Source organism: Symsagittifera roscoffensis, chromosome 5 (genome assembly GCF_963678635.1).
Source record: "Symsagittifera roscoffensis chromosome 5, txSymRosc1.1, whole genome shotgun sequence".
In the NCBI taxonomy this organism is placed as follows: Eukaryota; Metazoa; Xenacoelomorpha; order Acoela; family Convolutidae; genus Symsagittifera; species Symsagittifera roscoffensis.
In genome coordinates, this window is record NC_087066.1 from 44,717,413 (window position 1) to 44,742,056 (window position 24,644).

Genomic DNA, 24,644 nt, shown 5'->3' on the forward strand with positions numbered 1-24,644 from the left:
TGGAAAAATCGAAACTATCGGTCAGTTTTTGCAGATCTGCGTATACGTCTTCGGTTTTTATCGCATAAATAGACGAATATGTGTCACTGTATAGCAGTTCAAGGTTCATGTTTGCTTTCATTTGCCGATAATGAAAGTAAAACATGAATCTTTTCGACAAATCCAAAAAACTTGCACCAATTATCATGTGTTTGTCCCAAAAAATACTCGTTACAGCAAAAAAAAACAGTAGCAACTTCCTCGTCGATTATCTGGAAGCTTTTCATCGTGCTCAAAGCTGTTTTTTGAAGCAATTCTCTTTCGTTTCTAATAATTTCTAGTTTTTTGCGTCCTAGTTTTGATTCCATAGTTTTTCCGAATGCTGAATTTACGATGAGCTTGTAAAAGTTCTTTTCAAATTTGTTGCGCGCTTACATCCTCAATCGAGTGTTTAAATCGACAAAGGGCTCCATCCATCTACCTTGACGAAATTTTAAGACCTTAATCAATTTGGTAACTCTTAAGCCTAGTTCTATGTAGAGTTTTAATGTAAGGTAGTGCAGAACGTAGCCTTCCTTTGGATCTAATGTTTGAACCAGTTTTGGTACCTTTGGTAGCGACGTGACCCCCAACTCCCCAAACATCTGTATTTACTCGTTACTTAGTTTATCCGTACCGATAACTTCACGTGAGGGGGCTAGCGAGTATTCTGCAAAGTAATCTTGAAGTTCATCAGGTATACTGAGATCCACTTTCAAAATGTATCCCCACTCAGAGTTATCGTCGGTTTGCAAAATATATTCGAGACTTTCCTCAACTATTGAGAAATCTTTGATGGGAAGGGGACAAGGTTTCATAATAGCCCCGTATAAATCGTTAGCGTCTATATTCAAAAGATAGCTAGAGGGCTCTTCAGGATTGTAGTCTTCGAGGTATTTATTGTTGGCTTTAAAAAAACGGCGTGCATATATCGATGACATCCCTCCTCGAATCATTTTTTGAACCATGTTCAAATGCTCCCTTTCAGTAAGTAACTTGAGGTCTGCATTGCAGACTTTTAAGAATGCATCGCCCGAGAGGCTACTAGCCGTGAAAGAGCATGCACAATCTAATCCGTACGTTTCGTAACAAACTTCACGAAAGGCTTTGAATACTGAAGCGAGTAGTAGTACATCCGTTGCTAGGTATATATCATGGTACTCGCCTAGTGATGCGCATTTCATTTCGGCGAAAACTTTAATGGCGTGGTTGTACTTATTTTTAGAAACACTTATTTCCCCTCCCTGTAAAGTGTTGCTCCACATTTTTGTAGTCGAATTTCTCGAAATTTTTCAAAAATACTAAAGTATGAATACGGGTAGAAACCTTTTTGTTTTAGCAATGCTATCTGTTCTGCTGAGTTACCAAGTTCTTCAAAGTAATTTTCTAGTAGGAAAAATTTTTCTTCCGGCAAGTATTCGACGAGTTTTGAAAGGGGGGACAGCATGAATTTATAGGAGTCTATGAAACGTAGATTTTCATACACTTTTTGAGTTTTCCGTTTTTATCGGTGTATGATTTGATATAAACCGACATCGTGAGTGATATATACTTCTCCTCAGTGGAAGGGATCACTGAGTAAGTGTTTTCGAGATTACTGTTTGAGAGCGCTTTTGTCAGATCATAGTTTGACAAGTTATGCGCTATTACGGGTATATAGTTCGCCGTTTTTCGATTGATGTTGCATTCGTAATGCGCCCATCCCAAGAACTTGTTGGTATAGTGACAGTGATCAAGTACAACTTGGTCATTGTCAGCAAATTCTGTTTCACATATCCAACAAGTGTGCGCTTCTTCAGGCGTGCAACTTGGTGTGCCAGTGAACGTGTAATACGTTTTTCGAGGTATATTTGTTTCGCCAACAATTCGAGCGAGGTGATCAATTCCTTTATAACATTTTCTCCTCTCTTCAGTTCAAACTTTAAAACTTCGCGCTTCCCAAATTCAACAACGGCCAGAGCGTAACCGCATGGTTGATGAATCTCTAGTGTTTGGGTGCTAAATTTTTCGGGGTCGGGTTGCGGTCCGTATACGGGTAGTAGTAGTGATTCGAGGTCAAAGTAAATAACTCTCTGTGCATACCAGCGGGCAGTTAAATTTTTGAAACGATGAGTGTCCTTTTCCGGTTTTGGCATAGTGATTACCACTCCCTCGTCTTGGTAGCACATTTCCTGGTGTCTTTGTAGTATATCGATGGATGAACATGTATGGAAGCATTTGCGGCAAATTTGGTTTCGGTCTCGGTGTAGTTTTCGACGCACACATTCCACAACCCTCATCAAATCAGTGATCAGCACATAGTGATGAGTTTGTCCGTTGCTGAGTAGTAGTAGGTCAACACATAGATCACTTGAGTTTTTGCTGGACACTCCCAAAGGTAGCAATTCACCTTCTTTGTACCTAATGAAAACAAACAATTGAGTGCTCGGGTTTCTAGATGAACGTAATGTGTTATAGATGATTAAACAAATGTTTTGTCAAAAAATCAATGCTCACCGAAATACATTGACTTGACAGTTGTTAAGTTATTCAAATCAGCCAATATCGTATAGTCCCATTGGCATCTCGTACCAGCCTTCAATTTTCACAACATGTTCTTGGGAGAGCTTGTAATTTTTCAGTTTTGTTTTGATGTTGGTAGCTTTGGGCAGCAGAATAAAGAGCAGTTGTGGTCTTTGAATATCGATCATGGTACGCGGCCACAAAGCAGTATAGAAACTACTTCTGATCTTTTCTCGTTTTAATATTTGTGAAACTCTGTTTCACCGGTTTCAATTATTTGGGAAGATCAATGTATGAGTCAGCACGGATCGGAGAAAATGCTGCAAAACTTACAGCCAGCTTTTCGATGCGCTCCACAATCCAACCGCTACCGTGAGAAGCGAACGTGTTGATGGCATTGACCATATGCTCAATCAATTCCAAATATGTCTCTTTCTCGATTCCATTGAAGAAGACATTGATCATCTTAGAATTCAGATATAACATTGTCTTCTCGTGGCGTAATTCCCCGTCACCAGTTTCGTTTGTATCGCTCGAGAATTTTATCATACTCACGTCCACATGCAGTTGAAATTTACAGGGTCCTTCCTGCACTCTTTTGTTTATCAACGCATCAGTTTCCTCTTTGTTTCGCATGATTAAATTCATCAGATCCAATTCATCCTCCCTAACGCTCAACTCGTATCGTCTTAACTTTTAACTTTCCCTAAACGCAGATTCAGTTGGAGCAGTTGATGTTCCACCTCATTTCCGGGAGTCCAAATGGGTAGTTGATGGTTTTTCGACATTGATGGTTGCCGGAAATTCTCAACCGAGAGGAAGACTGTATGACAGTAGATACAAGGACTATCAGTTGACACGTTGTGAGCTAGCTCGACATGCTCCCTAGCTTCCGCCGGCGAGCTGAAGGATTCTCGACATTCGTCACGTTTAGTTGGTGGCGGTGGGGCTGCGATTATCTTATGGATATTTTGTTCATATCGTCTCAAGTTCTTTGGTGAACTAAAAACTTTCGAGCAGGTCGAACAAACGACTGGTGTCTGTTTTCCACTTGAGTTAGGCATTGTTGGTTCGAGATTGAGAGTTCAGGAAAGAAGAATTCTTTTCAAGAAAATTATCAAGTTTTACCAAAGCTGATTTTGACAAAGCAAAAGCGAGAAGTGAGAAGTTTTTCAAAAACCAAATTTGGATCAAGACCGTATTAAACTCAATTACGTGGGTGAAGCATAAAATCAACAGTGGCTTTGAAGTGGTTGTAGTTTTGGGGTCTAAGATGGTTTTATGAAATGACTGTCAATTCGATTTCGGGTAAATGACTCAACTGTATTAAATAGTATAAATACTTGTGGTTAGAGTAGCTGACAATTCCATGAAGGGATCAATCCGGGAATTTTATTTCTTTTACCTAAAGTGTGTGAATGTTAACACCACTGCTATTATCAACTTCCCTGTTTAGTCAACTTGACTAAATATTGAAAATACATTTGAATTTTTTTGCCAAGTTTTTTGTTTCAACCAAAATGGTAACCCACCAATCAAGTCAAGCAAGGAAGACCCACCAATCAAGTCAAGTCAAACATACCTGACAAAAATGATAAATGGTAGCTGAGAATTTTGCTCATTTCTCAAATAAATTAGTATTCTATGACAAATTTCACATATAGTTCATCAAAAGATTGATGCAGGGCCGTTTGGTGCAGTAGGCAATAACTACCCGGCATTGTTATTCATTAGGAACTCTTAAACGCTTGCCCCACTTTAATGTAGGGTCAAAAATTCGAGATGTTTCATTTTTAGTACATATTCCTGTCGTGAAAAAAAATTACAAAAAAAACTTTTTGTCTCCAAATCCAATGAAACGTGGTCAAGTCAATTTGTCGTGATTTCTTAGACAGGGTTGTAACCCATATTGAAAAATCGAGAAAAAAACATATATTGATTTTTTTAACCATTTTAACCTGAAAATGAGTATTATTAAACGTAAAATCTGTTATAGACATGTGGTTTTATTATATATAATGCTTTATAATGGCTCATACACTCTCTAAAATCTACTCCTAAGAGTCCTGGCTAACCCCACCAGGCTGTAGACATAATAGAGAGAGAGAGAAAAAAAACAAAAATAGAGAGTGTAAAGAGCCAAAAGTAACTATGGTTGATTAACCGGCAGAATTGGTGGACCCATCCATAAATAGCTTTTTTTTGAAAAAGCTATATCCCAAAAGGGATACTAATGGGGTTTATGGATCGCCAGTTTTCTCTTTCTCTCTCTCTCTTTCTCTTTATCTTTTTCTGTGTTAATATTTATATTTTGAAAATTATTATGAAAAAACATAACAAAAACATTTTTATGTTTTTTACTTTAACATCATTAGATAAAATCTAAGGAAGAGTATTCGGTTTATCTTTTATGATTTTTCGAAATGAGCATTAAAGAAAACTGATATAATTAAGTTGGATTTGACGAGAAATTTATCAAAAATTATACTTTTAGACTTTTATGCCGACTTTTCAAAATTATTTTGATTTTTTTCTTTTGTTTTTATTTCTTTTTTATTGATTGAAACGAACAAAACAAAATTTAATTCATCGTTGAGGTCAGTTATCCATTAAAAATTTGTACACATTAGTTGATAAATTTTTCAATAAAAATTTTAGAACAACACAAAATCTCAGCAAGATTGAAAATGTAATAAAGTTTCTTAAGTTTTCAGAACTGTTTAAACTCTATCTTCCTTTTCTTCGGGGCGTAGCAAGCATTGTCAGGCGAAGTTTCAGGCATAGCCAGGTCCACCACTGGGGTGATGGAATTCTGTGTTCCACTGCTTAGTTCTGAAGCCAAAATAGAGGAGAGTGGAGTAACTTGATCTAGAACAGTAGAATCGGGAGAAGAGATGGTTGTTTAAATGTCCCAGTAGCCCTCGCTTTCAGCATAATCGCGAATTAATTCCTCTTTGTTCTTGTAAAGGGGTATGGAGTCACAATCATACCAAAAAAGTATTTTTCTTGGTGATTCTTCGAGGTATCCCTCGTCGTTTATTTCAGTCTTTTCGAGAGCCGGGCAGGATTGATGGACTGTAGGGCTTTCATACATCCACTTACGCTCCTGGCGAAGAAGGTCAATGTGATCGAGCACATAGTTGGGCAGCATTATATGACTCTTCGTTGACCACTCTTGCCATTGTTGATTGGCGGCGAGGTCGTTGAATGGAGAGGATGCTAGCCTCTCTCTGCTGCTGCACAATGGCAACTGATTCTCTCGTATAAGTTTGGTAGATTATTGTTCTCTCATAAACTGAGATGGAAATGATTTGTAGAGGAGCAGTCAATTTAAGTTAGAATTATTTTGACAAACTAAGCTTCTGACCGAAAATTTGAAAGAATTGAGAGAATGAAACCAACTCAGATATATGCAAAAGCAAGTGTAATGTGTGGGTGAGAAAGGTGCGGCTGCATGTGTGGCTGGCCATCAGATTAAAACTTATGAAAAGTGTAATTCTAACCCGCCAGTTAGGTCGGAATAAGTATACTTCAGTGAAAAACCTTAATCCTGTTTTATATGCCTCCTAGACATTAAGGCATGCAGCTGACCACATCAAAGGATTTACACGTGTACCGACGTGAATGCGTATCCTGATTTACGAGCTACTTAAGGAGTGCCAGACAATAATGACAGGTGAAATAAAAGTTTATATGCCTCATAAATTTCCAATCACGAAAATTAATTGGATGTTCCCTCTCGGACTTTAGGTTTACCACAGAGATTTGTTTATCTTCTACCCAATTCATTTTTCATTTCACTCTATCATAAAACAATTGATTCAACAAGTCACTACCGTAACTATCACCACTATTTACTCCTCGCTAGAAAATGATACAGACTTTTACTATGATTTTCATCGGGAGAAAAACGCATTGTACGAGTTGGAACGAAAACTTTTGACAAAACGGTACATATATCACAGTTAAGTTGTATAAAAAGAATGAAGATGGTGTGTTTAAGTGTTATCAAGCAGTGACCCTAACGACAAAAGAATTTGATTGTTTGGCAGATAATTATTCAAAGATAAAAAAAATTGGTTTAAAAACAAACTGGTGAAAAGACTTCATCTTCTTCCACCTTCTCCTCCTCCGCATCCTCAGCTGTAAATGATAAACATCATAAAAGACGATACAAGTCAAAACGATCAGTCCGTCCCGAAAAAGAATGCGCTGAAACTGGTGATGAAAACGATGCGGATGATGAATACTCGAATCATAAAAAAGTGTAGAGTTGCCTGAAACAGAAAAAAGAACGACTGAATAATTTGATTTAATCAGCAAAATGGTTGAAGCAATGTATGAGCAGTCGCCTGAATTTTTTGAAAAATTTTGAAAGAAATTCAAATTTTTTATTCAAAACACTGAACCCGACACCTCACAACTCCCTCTAAACACAATTTTTGCATTTGCAACCCATTCATTTCACAACGAGTATTGCCCTCAATTGCTCGACGATGCCCCTCCTCACATCCATGTTCTCATCGAAGTAACAAAAGATTGTGCCAACGTAGTGAACAAGATGGCTTCAACCAGTTTCGTTGTACCTTGTCTACTCTCATCTTTCAATCATCTAATATTGGGTTGCAATAAATTTCACCTATCGGGATCCCTGATGGAAAAATTAAAAATTGCTGTCAATTACAACAATTCCATTAACAACTCAACTGACATTGGTGGTGCTTCTCTACGAAGAAGATTACCACAAAATTGCTTTGCTTCACAAACTCGATCCACTCAAAATCAAACTGATTTAATCACTAATGTAACAATTTAACGCTTCATTAATATTTTGAATGGTGATAATGCCGCCGAGTTTTCTAAAATTATTGATATTATTTTGAGTGGGTATGGTCGTTTACAGATTGATCAAATACTTTGTTTGTTAAATTTATAATGGAAAAGAAATTTAAATTCTGAAAACGATTTTTAGAGCCTGCGATAACGCCAGAGGCAAATGTTCTAGCAACCATAAAACATGTTTTTTTTAAAAATAAATTGTAAATCATTAAAGAAATGCATCAGTATCAGAAAATTATAACATCATATGCTTAGCAAAACGCATCATGTCATGGTCGTTAACCTTGAAACCTATAGGAAATTTAGATGAAATTATAACATGAGCAATATGTATACAATAAAGTCGGCACAAGACCGATTAGCTGATTGGATTGGCTTATTCATCAGTATTTGGTTTCCCTCATGAATAGAACGTCTCATATTTTTGTATACATGTGTATAGTTGGGTAGGCTTCGTCCAAGAGGATCTGCAAAAAAGAATTGACCACCATCTTGAGCAAACAGCAACCAATGAGTTCCTGGCTGGTCTGAGTTTGATGCGTTCACTATCATAAAAGTATTGTCGCGGTTCAATATTGTATTAAGTTAGCGGGAAAAATGCCGAGAAATCGATGTTTCAAATGTTTGCATCGGTTAATAAGCTCAGTAACCTGTAAATTGTCCTTTTTTCACCAATTCAATTCATTAGAGTGTTTTTAGCTATTTTTTTATCGGAACGCACGTAAACTGTTGATGCACGCTCTCCCATGAAAAGTAACACATTTTCCCCCAGCGGTGCATCAAAGTTCAGTTCTAATGAAATGGTGCAATTGGTCCATTCAGTATGAATAAAGTGAGTAGATGTGAGATCAAATGCCATAATATAAGGATTGTGATAATTAGTCAAACTGATTCCATGACTATTGTTAAAAACAAAGTCTAGAGCTTCCGATGCTTCTTTTAAAAGTTATCCGAAGTCTTAGCTTCTCATGGATAAAGTTTTGAAGAATTTGCGGAAGCATTTTGGATGCATCCGTTCACTGATAGAGCAAAATAGTTAGAACCAGTGATAACTTTTTTTCTTAATGACAGGCATGCCATTGATTTGTTTACTTGTGAAAAACTACTAAATCAAGCTAGACCGAATTTTTGATTTTATGTATGATAATCCAAATGTTGGTCTGAAAATTGTTGATTATTCGCTGCTTACTAGAATAATTGTAGTTTGTTGGGCCTTTTCATCGTTAATGTCTCTGTACTATCTATTTTATTTTTCTTCAGACCTAAAACTCCACAAAAATAGATAATGAATGTTGTTAATTGAAAAGACGAAATTTTTTTTCAACTAAGACGGTTGATTAGTGTTAACTAACTTTTGTCCACTACATGAGACTTGTGTTTGGGACTTTGTTGATTCTTTACCTAAATACGTGTAAGTCATTAATCATACTTTTTTATCCGAAACTGAACCATCAAACCATCCATTTGTTTGTTTATAGATGTAAATCAGTTAACAATTGCAAAGATGGACAATTTTTCATTCGTGCAAATTATTAAAAGAACTCCTGAGCACAGCTTCAACTGAAAGGGATCTTACCCTTTTGATGACATACAGCAACTAACAGAATACTTTTTGCAATCATCAACTCAGCTCCAAGAAACCAGAGAAGAGAACACTGGATCATGATAGCTCGATTGTACAGAACTTAATACTTTGGATTTTCTTTGCATCAAAAAAGAACAATTTATTCCTTTTTAACCAAAATTATTGGCAAAAAGTTCCCAGAAAACTACGAAAAAAACGGATAAAATGTTTGGAGTCCACGCAATTTATTCAGCCTTTCTTCTTCTTCATTTCTTTTAGAAGAACTTGAATAATAATTATGATGTGCATGTTTCGAATTTTATCAGTAACATTATAACTAAATGTATTTAATATTTGTAAGTGTGAATTTTTGTAGTAAGTTTGCTATACGATGAAGAAAATTGTTTACTTATTTATATAATTTAACTCTTCAAATTCTTTGTTTTTTTAAAAAGCATCTTAGCAACTAACCTCTGGAAAAACTACACTGAAAGAGATGATAGAACATCGTTTTTGTAGTCCCCAATTGAAAGAATTAACATTAGAGCAGATAAGTTTACGAAAACTGTAATCATTTTCTAGTAAAATGTATAATCTTCTTTAAAGTTCACTCTGACAAAAATAGAAAATTTAACATACAGAAATATCAGACACAAAAATTTAAATGAAACTGCATCTTTCTCAGTATAAAAGTGTACCGGGGCTGAGCAAATGACAATTTCGGATGATAACTTTTTTGAAAATTAAGAAACATGATAAAAACTTAAGAAGACTAAAGACAAAATGATAAAGCAGAACTGAAATTAATCGTTGCGAGAAATATGACGGAAAAAACGGGTTGAGTCAAAATGAGAACTGGATAAGATTCTCTGATTGGTCAAAACTTAAAAACTTTTGCATATTTGTGTCTTAGATCCAATAAAAAGTCCATGCAGTTTTGATGGGACATGTTCCAGTTTTTTTTTTAAATTGAAGTTTCTTCATCTCTCAAGAAAGCAATTCACGATTCAGTAATTTTGTCGGGAAAAGTTTATATGCATCTGTCATATGATCGTGCGATACTTATGTGAAAAAGATGAAATACGTCATTAAAAATTATTTAGTATAATGGAGCTGTTATCGTTTCTCCAGATATTCTGGGGAATAAAAGAGTAAGTGGGATATAAAAGCAATCAACCATAAGGAGCTCTCAAATTGATCTGATATCCCTTGGAGCGGTATAATATTTATCGTTTTTTTCTTTAATATATTGGTTTATGATCCCATACTGAAAAGTGAAACTTCGTTTTTGTTAAAACTTACCATCTGAAACATACAGCTTATTTTTTTTTTAATTTTTCAAGATAAAACTTTTTTCAAGATAAAATGCATTTGCAAGATAAAATGCATTTGCAAGTAAAATTTAAAAAATTTTGAGAAAATTTTTCTGAAACTTACCATCTGAAAATTGCCATCCAATTTTTTTCCACTTTTTCATGATAAGAATGTTTTTCAAGAAAAAATGTACTCGCAACTAAAACTTAAAAAAATTTCGAAAAAGTTCTGACACTCACCATCTGAAACTTAAAAACCAAAAAAAATGTAGTTACAAGTAAAACTGAAAAAGAAAATCAAAAAATCTTCTGAAAGGTGCCATCTGAAACTTACAATATTACATATATCATCAAAGGTCTCAAGAAAGAAGAAAACCTTGTAAAATTTTATTTAAAAAAAAGAACAGAGAATTTGATCAAAATAAAGGTAAAATCATTTTTCCAATTAAAATTCTATTAAGTAGTAGTCATAGATTTTTTTTTACTCTTCAGCTAAATTCCAATGCTTCTTTTCAAAGTTATCCGAAGTCTTAGTTTCTCATGGATAAAGTTTTGAAGAATTTGCGGAAGCATTTTGGATGCATCCGTTCACTGATAGAGCAAAATAGTTAGAACCAGTGATAACTTTTTTTCTTAATGACAGGCATGCCATTGATTTGTTTACTTGTGAAAAACTACTAAATCAAGCTAGACCGAATTTTTGATTTTATGTATGATAATCCAAATGTTAGTCTGAAAATTGTTGATTATTCGCTGCTTACTAGAATAAGTGTAGTTTGTTGGGCTTTTTCATCGTTAATGTCTCTGTACTATCTATTTTGTTTTTCTTCAGACCTAAAACTCCACAAAAATAGATAATAAAAGTTGTTAATTGAGAAGACGAAATTTTTTTTCAACTTAGACGGTTGATTAGTGTTAACTAACCTTTGTCCAGCCATCCAATTTTTTTTCACTTTTTCATGATAAAAATGTTTTTCAAGAAAAAATGTACTCGCAACTAAAACTTAAAAAAATTTCAAAAAAATTCTGACACTCACTATCTGAAACTTAAAAACCAAAAAAAAAATTTTTTATTTCATTTTTCAAAACAAAATTTTTTTTCAACATAAAAATGTATTTACAAGTAAAATTGAAAAAAAAATCAAGAAAATTTCCGAAAGGTACCATCTGAAACTTACAATGCTACATATATCATCAAAGGTCTCAAGAAAGAAGAAATTCTTGTAAAATTTTATTAAAAAAAAGAACTGAGAACTTGTTCAAAATAAAGGTAAAATCATTTTTCCAATTAAAATTCTATCAAGTAGTAGTCATAGATTATTTTTACTCTTCAGCTAGTTTCCAATGCTTCTTTTAAAAGTTATCCGAAGTCTTAGCTTCTCATGGATAAAGTTTTGAAGAATTTGCGGAAGCATTTAGGAAGCATAAAAATGTATTTACAAGTAAAATTGAAAAAAAAAATCAAAAAAATTTCTGAAAGGTACCATCTGAAACTTATAATACTGAAGTTTTGTATGATGACCCTTACATATATCAAATCGCGGGAGTTAGCTAATAAACACATGTATCGGTAAACTCGAACTCCAAAAAAATTCGGTGCCAAAATTTTTTGACACTTACCATCTTACTATCTCGAACCCGCAAATCAACTCTCTATCCTAAAACATTGGGGACCGCCGAACACATACTACTGAGCAGGCTTACAACAGCTTATTCCAATAGCTCAGAAACTTCATAGCTTTTTTTAATAGCCTAATTTGGGCCAAAGTTTTTTTTGAGTAATTCAGCTAACTTTTGAAACCAAAAATTTTGAAAATTTGAAATATTTCAAAAATAATATAAAAAAATGTTGAAAACATCTTTGAGTTTTTTTTCTAGTCATTTTCCATAGAAATTGTTTTCCAAATTGATTAGTTTAGTAAGAGTTTCGATTATTCCTAAGGCTTACTTTTTGTTCAAATTCTTTTATCACAACACGCAGAAAAAACTACACTAATTTGAAAAAAAAACTTTTTTGCTTTATAAATTTCAGACCATTGTGGGAACATTCCGTGCTTCTTGGGCCCGTAACCGGCTATCCTTGTTTTGCTTTCCTTTGTTTTTCACGCAAAATCAAGTAACAAAAATCATAATCGGAATGAGTCAAGAGATATGTTACATTGAAGCCCTTCTATTTGTGTTCGAAATACATTTTTAGACTTTCAAAAAACTCTCGCAACATTTACAAAAACTGGCCTGAACTTTTTGAGTTTCAATTCAATTTCGAGCGAGTAAAGCAAGCGAGCAGGCTAATTAAAATGGAATACACATTTGTTTCATTCCAGTTATATCAAGCTTAGAAGTTTTTTTAACGCCGTTTTAGGAACAAAAACTTCAAAATTTCATATAACTTCTATAAACACATAATTGTTTTAAAAACTTTTAAATGATTTTTGATAATAAATTTTTTCCAGTCATTTTTGACAGGAACGGTTGTCCAGGTTGCCTTCGTTACTAAGACTACCAAATTTTCCACGACTGTCAAATAAATATTTGTCTAAGTTCTAGGCTTTCGATTGATTTTTTTTAAACACACAACATACAAAAAACGAAATGACTGTCAACAAGATGACTAATTGTACATCACTTTGTAGAGAATATTAAAAAATTGGTTTTGGTTTCCAACAAAATTGAACTAAATGCCTCAAAAATTTGACAATTTGGTCTGACAGGGCGAGGATAAGGTGAGCCAGTTAGACCCCTGAAAATCAATTACCGCTCCCATATATCAAACATTATGAAACCATGTATTATTCAGTTTTAAATTAGGCTGGACACCTGAATGCTCATTTTTTTAAGAAACAACTTTTGAAAAAATACTATGAAAACATATGGTTTGTTTTTTAAACAACCTAGTGAGTCACGTATGACTCATGTTTTCAAACAATCGGGGCATCTCACTGTTTCTCTGCAGCACACACACACACACACATATATATATATATATATATATATATATATATATATATATATATATATATATATATAGACATATGAAACTGTCAGCAAGATGACTAATTGTAAATGACTTTATAGAGAATATTAAAAACTTAGTTTTGGTCTCCAACAGCATTTGTCTTCCAGCTCTTAAAGCAAATTAAAAGAAAATTAAAACGCAATGTCTAAAAATTGGAGACATTTTGTTCTAAATTAATCATAATCACATGAACCGATTTGAATTGGCGTTTGAATACAAATAGATTTTTGCTAATTTCAAATTTGATCTCATGAGATTAATCCGCGGCGGTTGCGGTTTTGTCGCGCCGGTTGCGGTTCACATTTTTTTGGTTGCGCCGGTCGCGGTTAATTTTCCTTCGGTCGCGCCGGTCGCGGACACATTGCCTTGGTCCGCAAACTCTGAACTGCACTCGGAAAATACCAAAGTTTGGTCGCGACCATCTGATCATAAAAGCACAATCTCGACCCGGGCAGTGATCTTCGTGAGTGCACCAGTATATCACTTTGTATCACAATGCTGGCAGATGAGTTCTTAAAAAACGTTTAGTTTTTCAGAAATAAATGTTTGTTAATATTTTTGTTAAAATCGGTTTGTTAATAATTTTTCATTATGGGAAATTATTTCCAAAGTAATTGGAAACTTTCAAGTTTTTCTCAGAACTTTTACTGATTTAGAAAGAAAAGGTATCAATTGAAAAACGGCCTGCTCACCTGGGCGCCTCTATACTCCCTTAGAGCGTCTTTTTAGTTAACTACTCTGTCTACAGCCTTCGAAAAAGTCTGTGGAGGAATACTTCACCCATATTTTTGACTTTTTTCCGTTTTTAAAGGTTGTTAGGTTGTTTTTAAACAACCTAATAAGGGGGCATGTAAGGTTGTTTTTAAACAACCTAATAAGGGGGCATTTCTTAAAATGCCCCCTTATTAAATCTGAGTTTTTTGACACCGAAAACTATGGCCCTCGCAAAAGCAAAAGTTTTGAGTTTTTTACCGTTTTTCAAAGTAATTGATTTTTCTCGAGACCTAAGACTTTGGGTGCAATCGAAATTACAGTTTACGTGAACTGCTTTTGCATAAGCGACTACTACTAACCTTTTCACACAAAAAATCTATAATTCTCTGAAATGTGACTTTTTGATTTAGTGACCGTTTTGGACTTTTCTGGCTAACTATTGTGCCGAATCTGATATCATAGGTTTAATTTAAAAACAATTTTTCGAATAATTTTATAATTGAGTATGCCCAGCTTGTTCAAAAAAAAAGTTCTTCAAACAAGTGATTGTTTTAAAACAATTACAGTTTTTTGGAAACATTTTGATTTTACGCGAAAAAAACCGTGTCAATTTTCAGGTTGTGTTCAATCGAGAAACTTGTTTTGGAATTGTTAAATGCTTAAGCTGCCACAACTTGCTTTCTCCAGAAAAAATATGGAAATTAGAAAATGTTTTTACCGTTTTTTAGAACTTTGGAACGCTTTTTTTTAGAAACTTTTTAATTTTATGAAATTTTAAGCAATCAAATATGAGATGAAAAGTTCAATTGAAAGGACCGGTTGCTATAATTGCTCCTGCAGATGCGGCGATTCCATAATTTTTTGTTTAAAAAATGTTATGTTTCTGGAAAAATTAATAATTTCAATTTTTTTTATTCCTACTTATTTTTGGTACTGAAACAACCAAGGTTTTCAGCAAAGTCCATTTTTTGAAATCATATTTTTCACTCCGCGTCATTATAGCAAACTCATTCCATATCAAACACGTACCGCCAGCTTTAGCTCGGCCCCTACTTGTTTTTTATGGGGGCATACAAAAATTTTGGTTCCCCTTGTTTTTTTTTCAACAATTAATATATATATTTTTCGACTTATGTTTTTAGATGTTCATGTTATACCGCAAGTTGAGCGACACTGCGCTTGGCCCCTGTGTTTCGCCTTATCGCCTTTGTATCATTCAGTTTCTTTTTTACCTAAACTTTCAAATATGATGAAATTCTTTCGCAAAAAATCGGTGTATTAACAGTTCGACCTTTTGATGGATTGTAAGCTTTTAGTTTTAACTTGTTTGTTTTCTGACTTTTTGCCATCTTATGACATATCGGTATCTAGCAGTAAAGTTTGTTTTCAACGGATCGGAAGTTGATCTAAAACACAACCTTAGGTAGACTTGCACTCAAAATTAACAGCGAACATTACCAGGAATTCAGTAAACGGATTATCGATTACTCTGCCAGGTAACTGGATACCCTGAGATTCAGAAAAGTTTATCCCAATGTGAAACCGAGCTACCTAAAATAACTTATTCTGGACAACGCGCCCCCAGATCCGGAACTCTTTGAGAATTTTCCAGAAATTGTGGAGAGACTGATTATGCCGGGAGTGACTCATTGGCACCATCAAAACTTCTACGCCTATTTTCCCACAGGTGAACTCTGGTTTTTAATTATGACAAATAAAGGTGGTTTATTGACATAAGCTACGTGGTTTGTTTATCTGAAAAGATTATAAATACCAAATTTTTTCGGAAACAGAAAAAACCAATGAAAAGCTTACGCAGCCAAGCATTAATCAAAAAGACTTCTTTCTCAAAAATTTTAAACCAAAATTAAAATCTCATAACTTCCTTACAATGATGGAACCAACCATGTCAGTTTTTTTTTGTATTTATGGAATCATAATTGTTTAACTGTAGTAATTCAGCTAATTTAATTTACTTGGATGTACACTTACAGTTGGATATAACTCCTTCTTTTTTGAGACATTCTGGGTGTCGTCTCAGAGACTCTGGGCTTCCAGTCCCGCCTGCACTGAGCTGAAAAGTGTGATCATGGACTGGCTGGCCAAGGAGATTGGACTACCAGAACATGTAAGCAGCCACTCCCTATCCATCTCTAGGTTTTATAGTTCATTCAACTCTCGTAACAAAAAAAAAACGATAATAGCTGATCAAAACTTAGCCTGGGCTCGCAAATTGCCTCTCAGATGATTCTAATCTAGAAAAAGTACATTTAATGTTTCCCATTATAGCGAATTATACAAAGACCTTGGTGTTACCAAAAAAAATCATATTTTATTGGGGCTGTTTCTAGTAATAGCTGCTGAAGTGGGGTCTTTTGTGGGAAAGAGACAACTTTGTACTTTGTTAAGTTCTGGTCTTCATCTGACTCAGGGGGAGGAGTGGTGATTCACTCTACTGCTAGTGAGGCCACAATGTTCGTCGCCAGAGACAGAGATATCAAAGATGGAAGTGACACACTTACTTATTTTTCTCTTAAGCGATTCAACTTTGATCCAGTATCACAAAAAAGGTCATAATTGAGCTCTCAAAAAACAGGTCTTCTCTCAACAAGCAGCGTGCCGAAGACGAGGGAGGAAGGAGGGGATTTGTTTTATTTCTGGTCGCCAATTTTTCAAAGAGTCTTTTCGTTGCAGTTTTATGAACTATTTTTTGTCGTCATTTCTCTAAACTTTCCAAAAGGAAGAGTGCATTTGTCAAGGATATACCACTGTTCTAGAACTTCCAAGAAGAGAAAACGCAAAAAAAACTAAAATAAAACTTTTTTCTTCAAAAACAGCGCTGTTCTGGCAATTTGGCATATCTAATAAAAACTACTATAACTGAAGCCTAAAAAAGAGAAAAAAAATTTCAAAGAATAAAAAACCCCCAAAAAAGTTTCCAAACCTTTCCAAGAACATGTTGAATTCAACTCACGTCAAAATTTAAAAATACAGTTTCGCTTAGAAACAATCCGACTAAAGAGTTCAAAAACTCCTCAATTCTCTGCAATAATTCAACATGACAATTTTTCGACACCATTGTTCATCGATGGCACTATTTTGCAAATTATTTCATGCTGCTCACTTGATAATCTCAAGTAAGAGTAATATTCATAAGAATATATATGAGTTACGGTTGACACAACGTACTGGCAACGCTCAAGAATACATCATCATAAAAAAAAGCGAAAAAAATTTTTACACGTTTTTTTTGTTAAGCTGGAAATGAGCGAAAAAGAAATTTTTATAACGTTTTGAAAAAATGAGTGTACGTTTTGGGCGATTAACTCATTTTTCGCTGAAAATCAGTCTCAAAAGGAAAACTGAAAGAACCCTGTAACCAGGGGCGGATCTAAGTTTTTCTTGATGGCTGAAGGGGGCTGATTTCTGTTTTTAGGCCGATCAAATTTATAATTGGGTATAAGACGCCAAAGAGGCCTTTAGAAAAATTTTAGGCTTGTTCGGCCGAAAATGGATGTCATAAGTTATTACTACAGGGGCGACCATTTGGTTGATGAGGGAGTCGAGTTCATCATCGAGGGGTGTCCGATCCCCCAATTCAACCCCCACCATCTGATTCCACTCCTGCTATAACCCCAAGGAACTTATTAATAAAGCAACATTACTTAAGATTTTAATAAAAAAGCTCCTACATAGGAAACATTTAACGTCGGGACAAAATGTCGCAGCTCATTTATATCAACTTTTTTTGTTCTATAGGAAAATGTGATTTCGATTTGATACTGATTCAGTTCGACTGTTCAGCTGTCTGGATCAAATACAAGGTCAAACTGGCTAGTGCATTGACCCGTTGCATTGGTTGACCCGTTGCATCTGCAACATGAGAAAAAATCATCGCAACCTGTTGATTTCGGTCACTGGTAAATACCAGTGGGTCTCATTTTTTTTACAATCAAAAACGTTTACTTCCTTTAACAGGACATGAATTTTTAAACAAAATTCAAAATGATCAGCTGTGTAACAACGTTCCGCTATTTTTTTTAAACATAAAAATAATTTTAATTTAAATGCAAATAGACCCTTCTAAACCACGTATGTTTAGGCCTACTGAAAGCCTGAAAGCCAGGGGCGGATCTAGGATTTGCTCGAGGGGGGAGCGGAATTCAGAGTTTTGGCGCCCCTGTTTTCTAAGACAAACAAATTGATCTTCCAAGCTCTCCCACAGCACTATAAAGACCCCATGTTTACCAAATTTTCTGCGTCGCAGGCAAATTTTTGAAAACACATGTCAAAAAGGCATCATAAGGCACTTTTTGGGAAATGTTGACCAAAAACTGCTTTTTTTCGGCGCCCGCTTCCCCCGCAGTATTAGTATACTTTGGCGAAGGCGCCTTGAAAAACTTTAGGGTCCGTCAGGCAAAAATGGATATCTCAAATAAGTACAAAGGGTGGGGGACCCTTTGGGTCCGCATTTGGTCAAATCTTCCTCCCTAAATCTATTTCTGCTGATAGCTCCTCTTGCGATTTGCAGGAACCACAGTTATCGTACTTCTGAATCCAACTTGATTCTTTGATAATCTTCAAAATTTTACTATTAGTTCAAAATCAGCTACAGTAAGGCCGCATCATTTGTTGATTTAAGCATGACCACTACTAGCTTAATTTATCTAAATTGAAAATTCTTTTATTTAAAAGTGCCATTTACTGAAACTTTCCGTTTTTAAAAAACAATGTTTTCTTAAATTAATTTGACTCAGAGAAAAAGTAACAATGAATTTATACTCGCGCTGTCATCCCCAATTTCAAGCCGCCTTGACGCGACCTTTTTTTTCTCGACAAGAGAAGTTTTTATATTTAGGCGGAAGATTCTGCTCTCTTAAACTCTGGATAACTTTTCGAACATTCGGAGTCAACGCCTTTCAGAAACACATCCGGACTTCGATCCAGATGGCAGACTACTTCGCCAACTTAGTGACCAGCAACGACAACTTTGAGCTATTTCGACCATAGTCTATGGGACTGGTTTGCTTCCGGGCTAAAGTGAGCAACGACCAGAACAAAGAACTGCTAGCCAGATTGAAGGAACTAGAGAGATCCATTGGACGCCATGGGAGATTGATGAAGCTTATTTTCTGCGACTCGCAATTTGTAGCATCCAGACTACGTAAAAAGATCTAGACAACGCATTCGAGCTCATCTTGAAGCTTTTCAAAGACTTATGAGAGACTCCAGACAAATAAGAAAATGGATAGCATGTTTTAAATGAGCATGCGATATAGCATGCTGGGTATTAAAAAAATATTATAATCACTATTAATAAAAAAAACAAGCCCTCGTGGATCTGTAGCGTAGAGTTAGGGAGGGAGACCCGAAAAACAATAAGATATTCAAGCCTGGGAAGGGTCGGATGTTTTTAATTAACTTTTTCGTATACTAGTTAAATTGCATCCGCTGTAAAAATTGAGGCATGTTAGTTCCAAATGACTGGTACTGCTAATTCGTTATAATTGGCCTGCGTCACTTAGCAGTTATATAAATTCATATTTGGCGTGCATCTCTTAAGAAATTTTGTAGACTGAAAGTGTTATCCATTCAGTTTTGCCCAGAAGCGTTATCGGTCATATTTTTGCTTGTTTATGCGAAGTGCAGCTTCACATCTGTCTTAAAAAAACCATAGACTACAAGAAACAACAATTTTTTTGTTGTCGCTGGTCAATGTTTGTCTAGCTAGATATACATCATTCGAAATAACAAACTTTTATAAAAAGAAATAATTTTCAGTTGAAATTAACGAAATTAGGTTTTGCGGAGATACCCATGTGTCAAGCCATCCCAAGTCCAACAGTCTTTGATATATTTTAAAAATCTTGAAGAATTCTGGTTAAATCTAGAAAAAAATCTTGACTGTTTTGGTCAGGTCTTGCCAAAGAATCTTGGAAGACATCAAAGATCCTTCAAGAAATATCGAAAAATCTTGAAGAGAAAAACAAATATTGCAAACTGTTTTGACATTTCGAAAAGAAGATGGGCGATTTTTTTTCAATATATTTTTGGGCTTTTTTATTGAGGAAAAATCTAATATCTTATGGAAAAACAATGAACCATTCTCCAGAACTCTCACTTTTAAAAAGTAGGCTAAATATGATTTCTACAAAATCAAATGAAACTATAAAAAATTCAAAAGTTTTTTCGCCCTTCTTTTGTCGCCCTAAGACATCCAAATTGATTTTCCAAGCCCGCCCAATGCACTATAGAGGCCCCATGTTAACCAAACTTTCTGCGTGGCAGGCGAATTTTTGAAAACACAGGCCGAAAAAGGCATTATTGGGCACTTTTTGGAAAATATTTACCAAAAAAATGGCGGTTTTTTGGCGCGCGCATCCTCCGCAAATATAGTATATTTTTGCGAAGGCGCCTTGAAGAAAGTTTAGGGTCAGTTCGCCAAAATTGGGTACCTCAAAACAGTACAAAGTTGGTGACTGTTTGGGTCCTCAATTGGTCAAACCTTCATCACTAAGTCCGTTCCTGCTGATAGCTCATCTTGCGATTTGCAGGAACCACAGTTATCGTACTTCTGAATCCAACTTGCATCTTAGATAATCTGCAAAATTTTACTATTAGTTCAAAATCAGCTATAGTAAGGCCGCATCAATTGTTGATTTAAGCATGACCACTAGTAGCTTAATTTTTTTCATCCTTGTTTTCTAAGACATCCAAATTGATTTTCCAAGCTCTCCCAATGCACTAAAAAGACCCCATGTCAACCAAACTTTCTGCGTCGCAGGCAAATTTTTGAAAACACAGGCCAAAAAGGCAATATTAGGCACTTTTTTGAAAATGTTCACCAAAAATTGCCCTTTTTTTTGGCACGCGCTTCCCCCGCAGTATAAGTATATTTTGGCGAAGGCGCCTTGAAAAGCTTTAGAGTCCGTCAGCCAAAGATGGATATCTCAAATAAGTACAAAGGGTGGGGGACCCTTTGGGTCCGCATTTGGTCAAATCTTCCTCCCTAAATCTATTTCTGCTGATAGCTCCTCTTGCGATTTGCAGGAACCACAGTTATCGTACTTCTGAATCCAACTTGCTTCTTTGATAATCTTCAAAATTTTACTATTAGTTCAAAATCAGCTACAGTAAGGCCGCATCAGTTGTTGATATAAGCATGACCACTAGTAGATAAATTTACTTAAATTGAAAATTCTTTTAATTAAAAGCTCTATTTACTGAAACTTTCCATTTTTTAATAGCAATGCTCTCTGAAATAGTTTTGATTCAGAGGAAAAGCAATAAAAAACTTTATACTCTCGCTATCATCCCAAATTTTCAGCCGCTTTGACGCGACCATTTTTTTCCTCGACAAGAGAACTTTTTATATTTAGGCCGAAGATTCCGCTCCCTTAATTTCTGGATCACTTTTCGAAGATTCGGAGTCAACGCCTTTCATAAACACATACGGACTTCGATCCAGATGGCAGACTACTTCGCCAACTTAGTGACCAGCAACGACAACTTTGAGCTATTTCGACCACATTAATGGGATTGGATAGTTTTCGGGCAAAAATGGTCAATTACCAGAACGACGAACTGCTAGCAAGATTAAATGGAACTAGAGAGATCCTATTAACGACATCGAGGATTAAAGACATTTATACGACTGACAATTTGTATCACCCCGACTACGCATAAAGATCTAGACATGCATTCGAGCTCATCTTGAAGCATTTCAAAGAGCTATGAGATATTCAAGGCTAATTAGAAAACGAATACTTTGAATTATTATTAGCATGCGATATAAGTTTAATACTTCTTTTATTGTATTACCCATTCATTTGTTGGGAATTATAGAGTAAGCATAGTATGAAATCTCTTTTTTTTTCACCTAAGTCGGGAATATAAGCGTTCACTTTAAAAAGGTTGAAGTTGATCAATAACAAGATGATATGTACAGCCAATTTTAACAATTTTAAGGATATTAAAACTTTTGTATTACATTTAAAATTCAAGCCATCATGGATCTGTAGCGTAGAGTTAGGGAGGGAGACCCGAAACACAATAAGATATTCGAGCCTGGACAGGGTCGGATGTTTTTAATTAACTTTTTCGTATACTATTTAAATTGCATCCGCTGTAAAAATTGAGGCATGTTAGTTCAAAATGACTGGTACTGCTAATGCGTTATAATTGGCCTGCGTCAATTAGCAGTTATATAAACTCATAATTGGCGCGCATCTCTTAAAGAATTTTGTAGACTGAAAGTGTTATCCATTCAGTTTTTCCCAGAAGCGTTATCGGTCATATTTTTGCTTGTTTATGCGAAGTGCAACTTCACCTCTGTCCTAAAAAACCATAGAGTACAAAAAACAACAATTTTTTTGTTGTAGCTGGCCAATGTTTATCTAGCTAGATATACATCATTCGAAATAACAACTTTTTATAAAAAGAAATAATTTTCAGTTGAAGTTAATGAAGTTAGGTTTCGCGGAGATACCCATTTGTCAAGCCATCCCAAGTCCAACAGTCTTTGATATATTTTAATTATCTTGAAGAATCCTGGCTAAACCTAGAAGAAAATCTTGGCTGCTTTGGCAAAATTTTGCCAAAGAATCTTGGAAGACATCAAAGATCCTTCAAGAAATATCAAAAAATCTTGAAGAGAAAAACAAAGATAGCAAACTATTTTGACAATTTGAAAAGAAGATGGGCGATTTTTTTTTTTTTTATAATTTTGGGCCCTTTTTTTAGGATAAATCTAATATTTCATGAAAAAAAAAATAATTCTTCAGAACTCTCACTTTTTAAAAATTAGGCTAATTAAGATTATAAGAAAGTCAAATGAAACTATAAAACAAAACTGCACAATGGAATTATAAACAATCGAGGAAACTTTGAGCACAACTATTAACCATCGCAATAAAAACCAGAGAAGAAAAATCAAAAAAAAACTAATGAATAAAAGTCATAAGGCAATTTTAGGCAAACAGATAAAGTAATTTACCTCGCTAAAATAAGCGCCCACGAAAAAAAGGAACTAGCAATCAGTTTTTGGTCTGAAAAAATTTCAAAAAATATCAAAAATTCCCGAACAAGGATTTCAAAATTTTACTCAGAGAAAAAACCGTAAAAATACATAGATGGCCAGTTAAGTGGATTTTTGGGACAATCAACGAAAATGTTATAGGAAACAACTAAAGATTTGGAATGAAAACGACCTTCCTTTCAGAATGGACTCCTCGTTTTGCAAGTTTTATAAGATTGACAGTCTGCTTTAGAGTGTTCATGTGGGTATCAAAACCAAATAGGGAATTTCTCCTAAGCAGATTGAGTTTTACCGTTTACGCTTTACGCCTTGGCGTTTTCGTCACTAGCCAAGGTTTTTCTTGCAAGATAAACATTGAATACACAAGCAAAGCTTGTGTGATAGTATGAAATCTCTTTTTTTCCCACCAAAGTTGCGAATATTAGCGTTCACTTTAAAAAAGGTTGAAGTTGATCAATAACAAGATGATATGTACAGCCAGTTTTAACAATTTTAAGGATACTAAAACTTTTGTATTACAAATAAAATTCAAGCCATCATGGTTCTGTAGCGTAGAGATAGGGAGGGAGACCCGAAACACAATAAGATATTCGAGCCTGGACAGGGTCGGATGTTTTTAATTAACTTTTTCGTATACTAGTTAAATTGCATCCGCTGTAAAAATTGAAGCATTCTTGTTCAAAATGACTGGTACTGCTAATGCGTTATAATTAGCCTGCGTCACTTAGCAGTTATATAGATTCATATTTGGCGTGCATCCCATAAGAAATTTTGTAGACTGAAAGTGTTATCCATTCAGTTTTTCCCAGAAGCGTTATCGGTCATATTTTTGCTTGTTTATGCGAAGTGCAACTTCACCTCTGTCTTAAAAAAAACCATAGAGTACAAAAAACAACAATTTTTTTGGAAGTCAACACATAGATTTCGTGCAGAGGCCGAAATAGTAATCAATCTTGAAGCAAGCATCTATCAGCGATTAATGCGTACGTACAGCCCGTTAGCTTGAACAAGCTCAGTGATTCGTAAACTTTTTTTGACTTTTTTGGGTTTATTTTGAAAAATGCTTCTGAGGCCACTGAACACGTTATTTTTAGTGACTAGTGACTCTACTCTCACTGAAAATAAACCAACTTGACGTTCTTCTAGCCTTATCTGCCAATTGTTGTCTTGAAAAGACTCCAGAAGATGAATTTTATAAAAAAAATAATTTTCAGTTTAAGTTAACGATATTAGGTTTCGTGGAGATACCCATGTGTCAAGCCATCCCAAGTCCAACAGTCTCTGTTATAGTTTAAAAATCTTGAAGAATCCTGGTTAAATCTAGGAGAAAATCTTGGCTGTTTTGACAAGTTCCTGCCCAAGAATCTTGGAAGACATCAAAGATCCTTTAAGAAATAACAAAAAATCTTGAAGATAAAAACAAAGATAGCAAACTGTTTTGACAATTTGAAAAGAAGATGGGCGAATTTATGAGAATAAATCTAATATTTCATGAAAAAAAAAATAATTCTCCAGAACTCTCACTTTTTAAGAATTAGGCTAATTAAGATTATAAGAAAGTCAAATGAAACTATAAAACAAAACTGCACAATGGAATTATAAACAATCGAGGAAACTTTGAGCACAACTATTAACCATCGC

At 34.9% G+C, this 24,644-nt stretch overlaps 2 protein-coding genes across 2 annotated transcripts in view; one reads left to right on the forward strand and one right to left on the reverse strand.

The window, feature by feature from the left end:
* The window catches only part of LOC134846061 (CCR4-NOT transcription complex subunit 2-like), a 421,605-nt gene that overhangs the window by 383,133 nt on the left and 13,828 nt on the right, over positions 1-24,644 (reverse strand). The gene's annotated exons all lie outside the window — the stretch shown is intronic.
* On the forward strand, positions 15,599-18,976 carry LOC134846745 (aromatic-L-amino-acid decarboxylase-like). The gene is made up of 5 exons (XM_063864134.1): positions 15,599-15,653; positions 15,961-16,094; positions 16,376-16,475; positions 17,726-17,799; positions 18,890-18,976. Exons 1-5 carry the CDS (start codon positions 15,599-15,601, stop codon positions 18,974-18,976), a joined length of 450 nt encoding a protein of 149 aa, XP_063720204.1.

Coding starts and splice junctions, on each gene's coding strand:
- LOC134846745 (XM_063864134.1), top strand. CDS start 15,599: ATGCCGGGAGTGACTCATTGGCACCATCAAAACTTCTACGCCTATTTT. Junction 15,654..15,960: donor CTACGCCTATTTTCCCACAG/GTGAACTCTGGT, acceptor GTACACTTACAG/TTGGATATAACTCCTTCTTT. Junction 16,095..16,375: donor AGATTGGACTACCAGAACAT/GTAAGCAGCCAC, acceptor TACTTTGTTAAG/TTCTGGTCTTCATCTGACTC.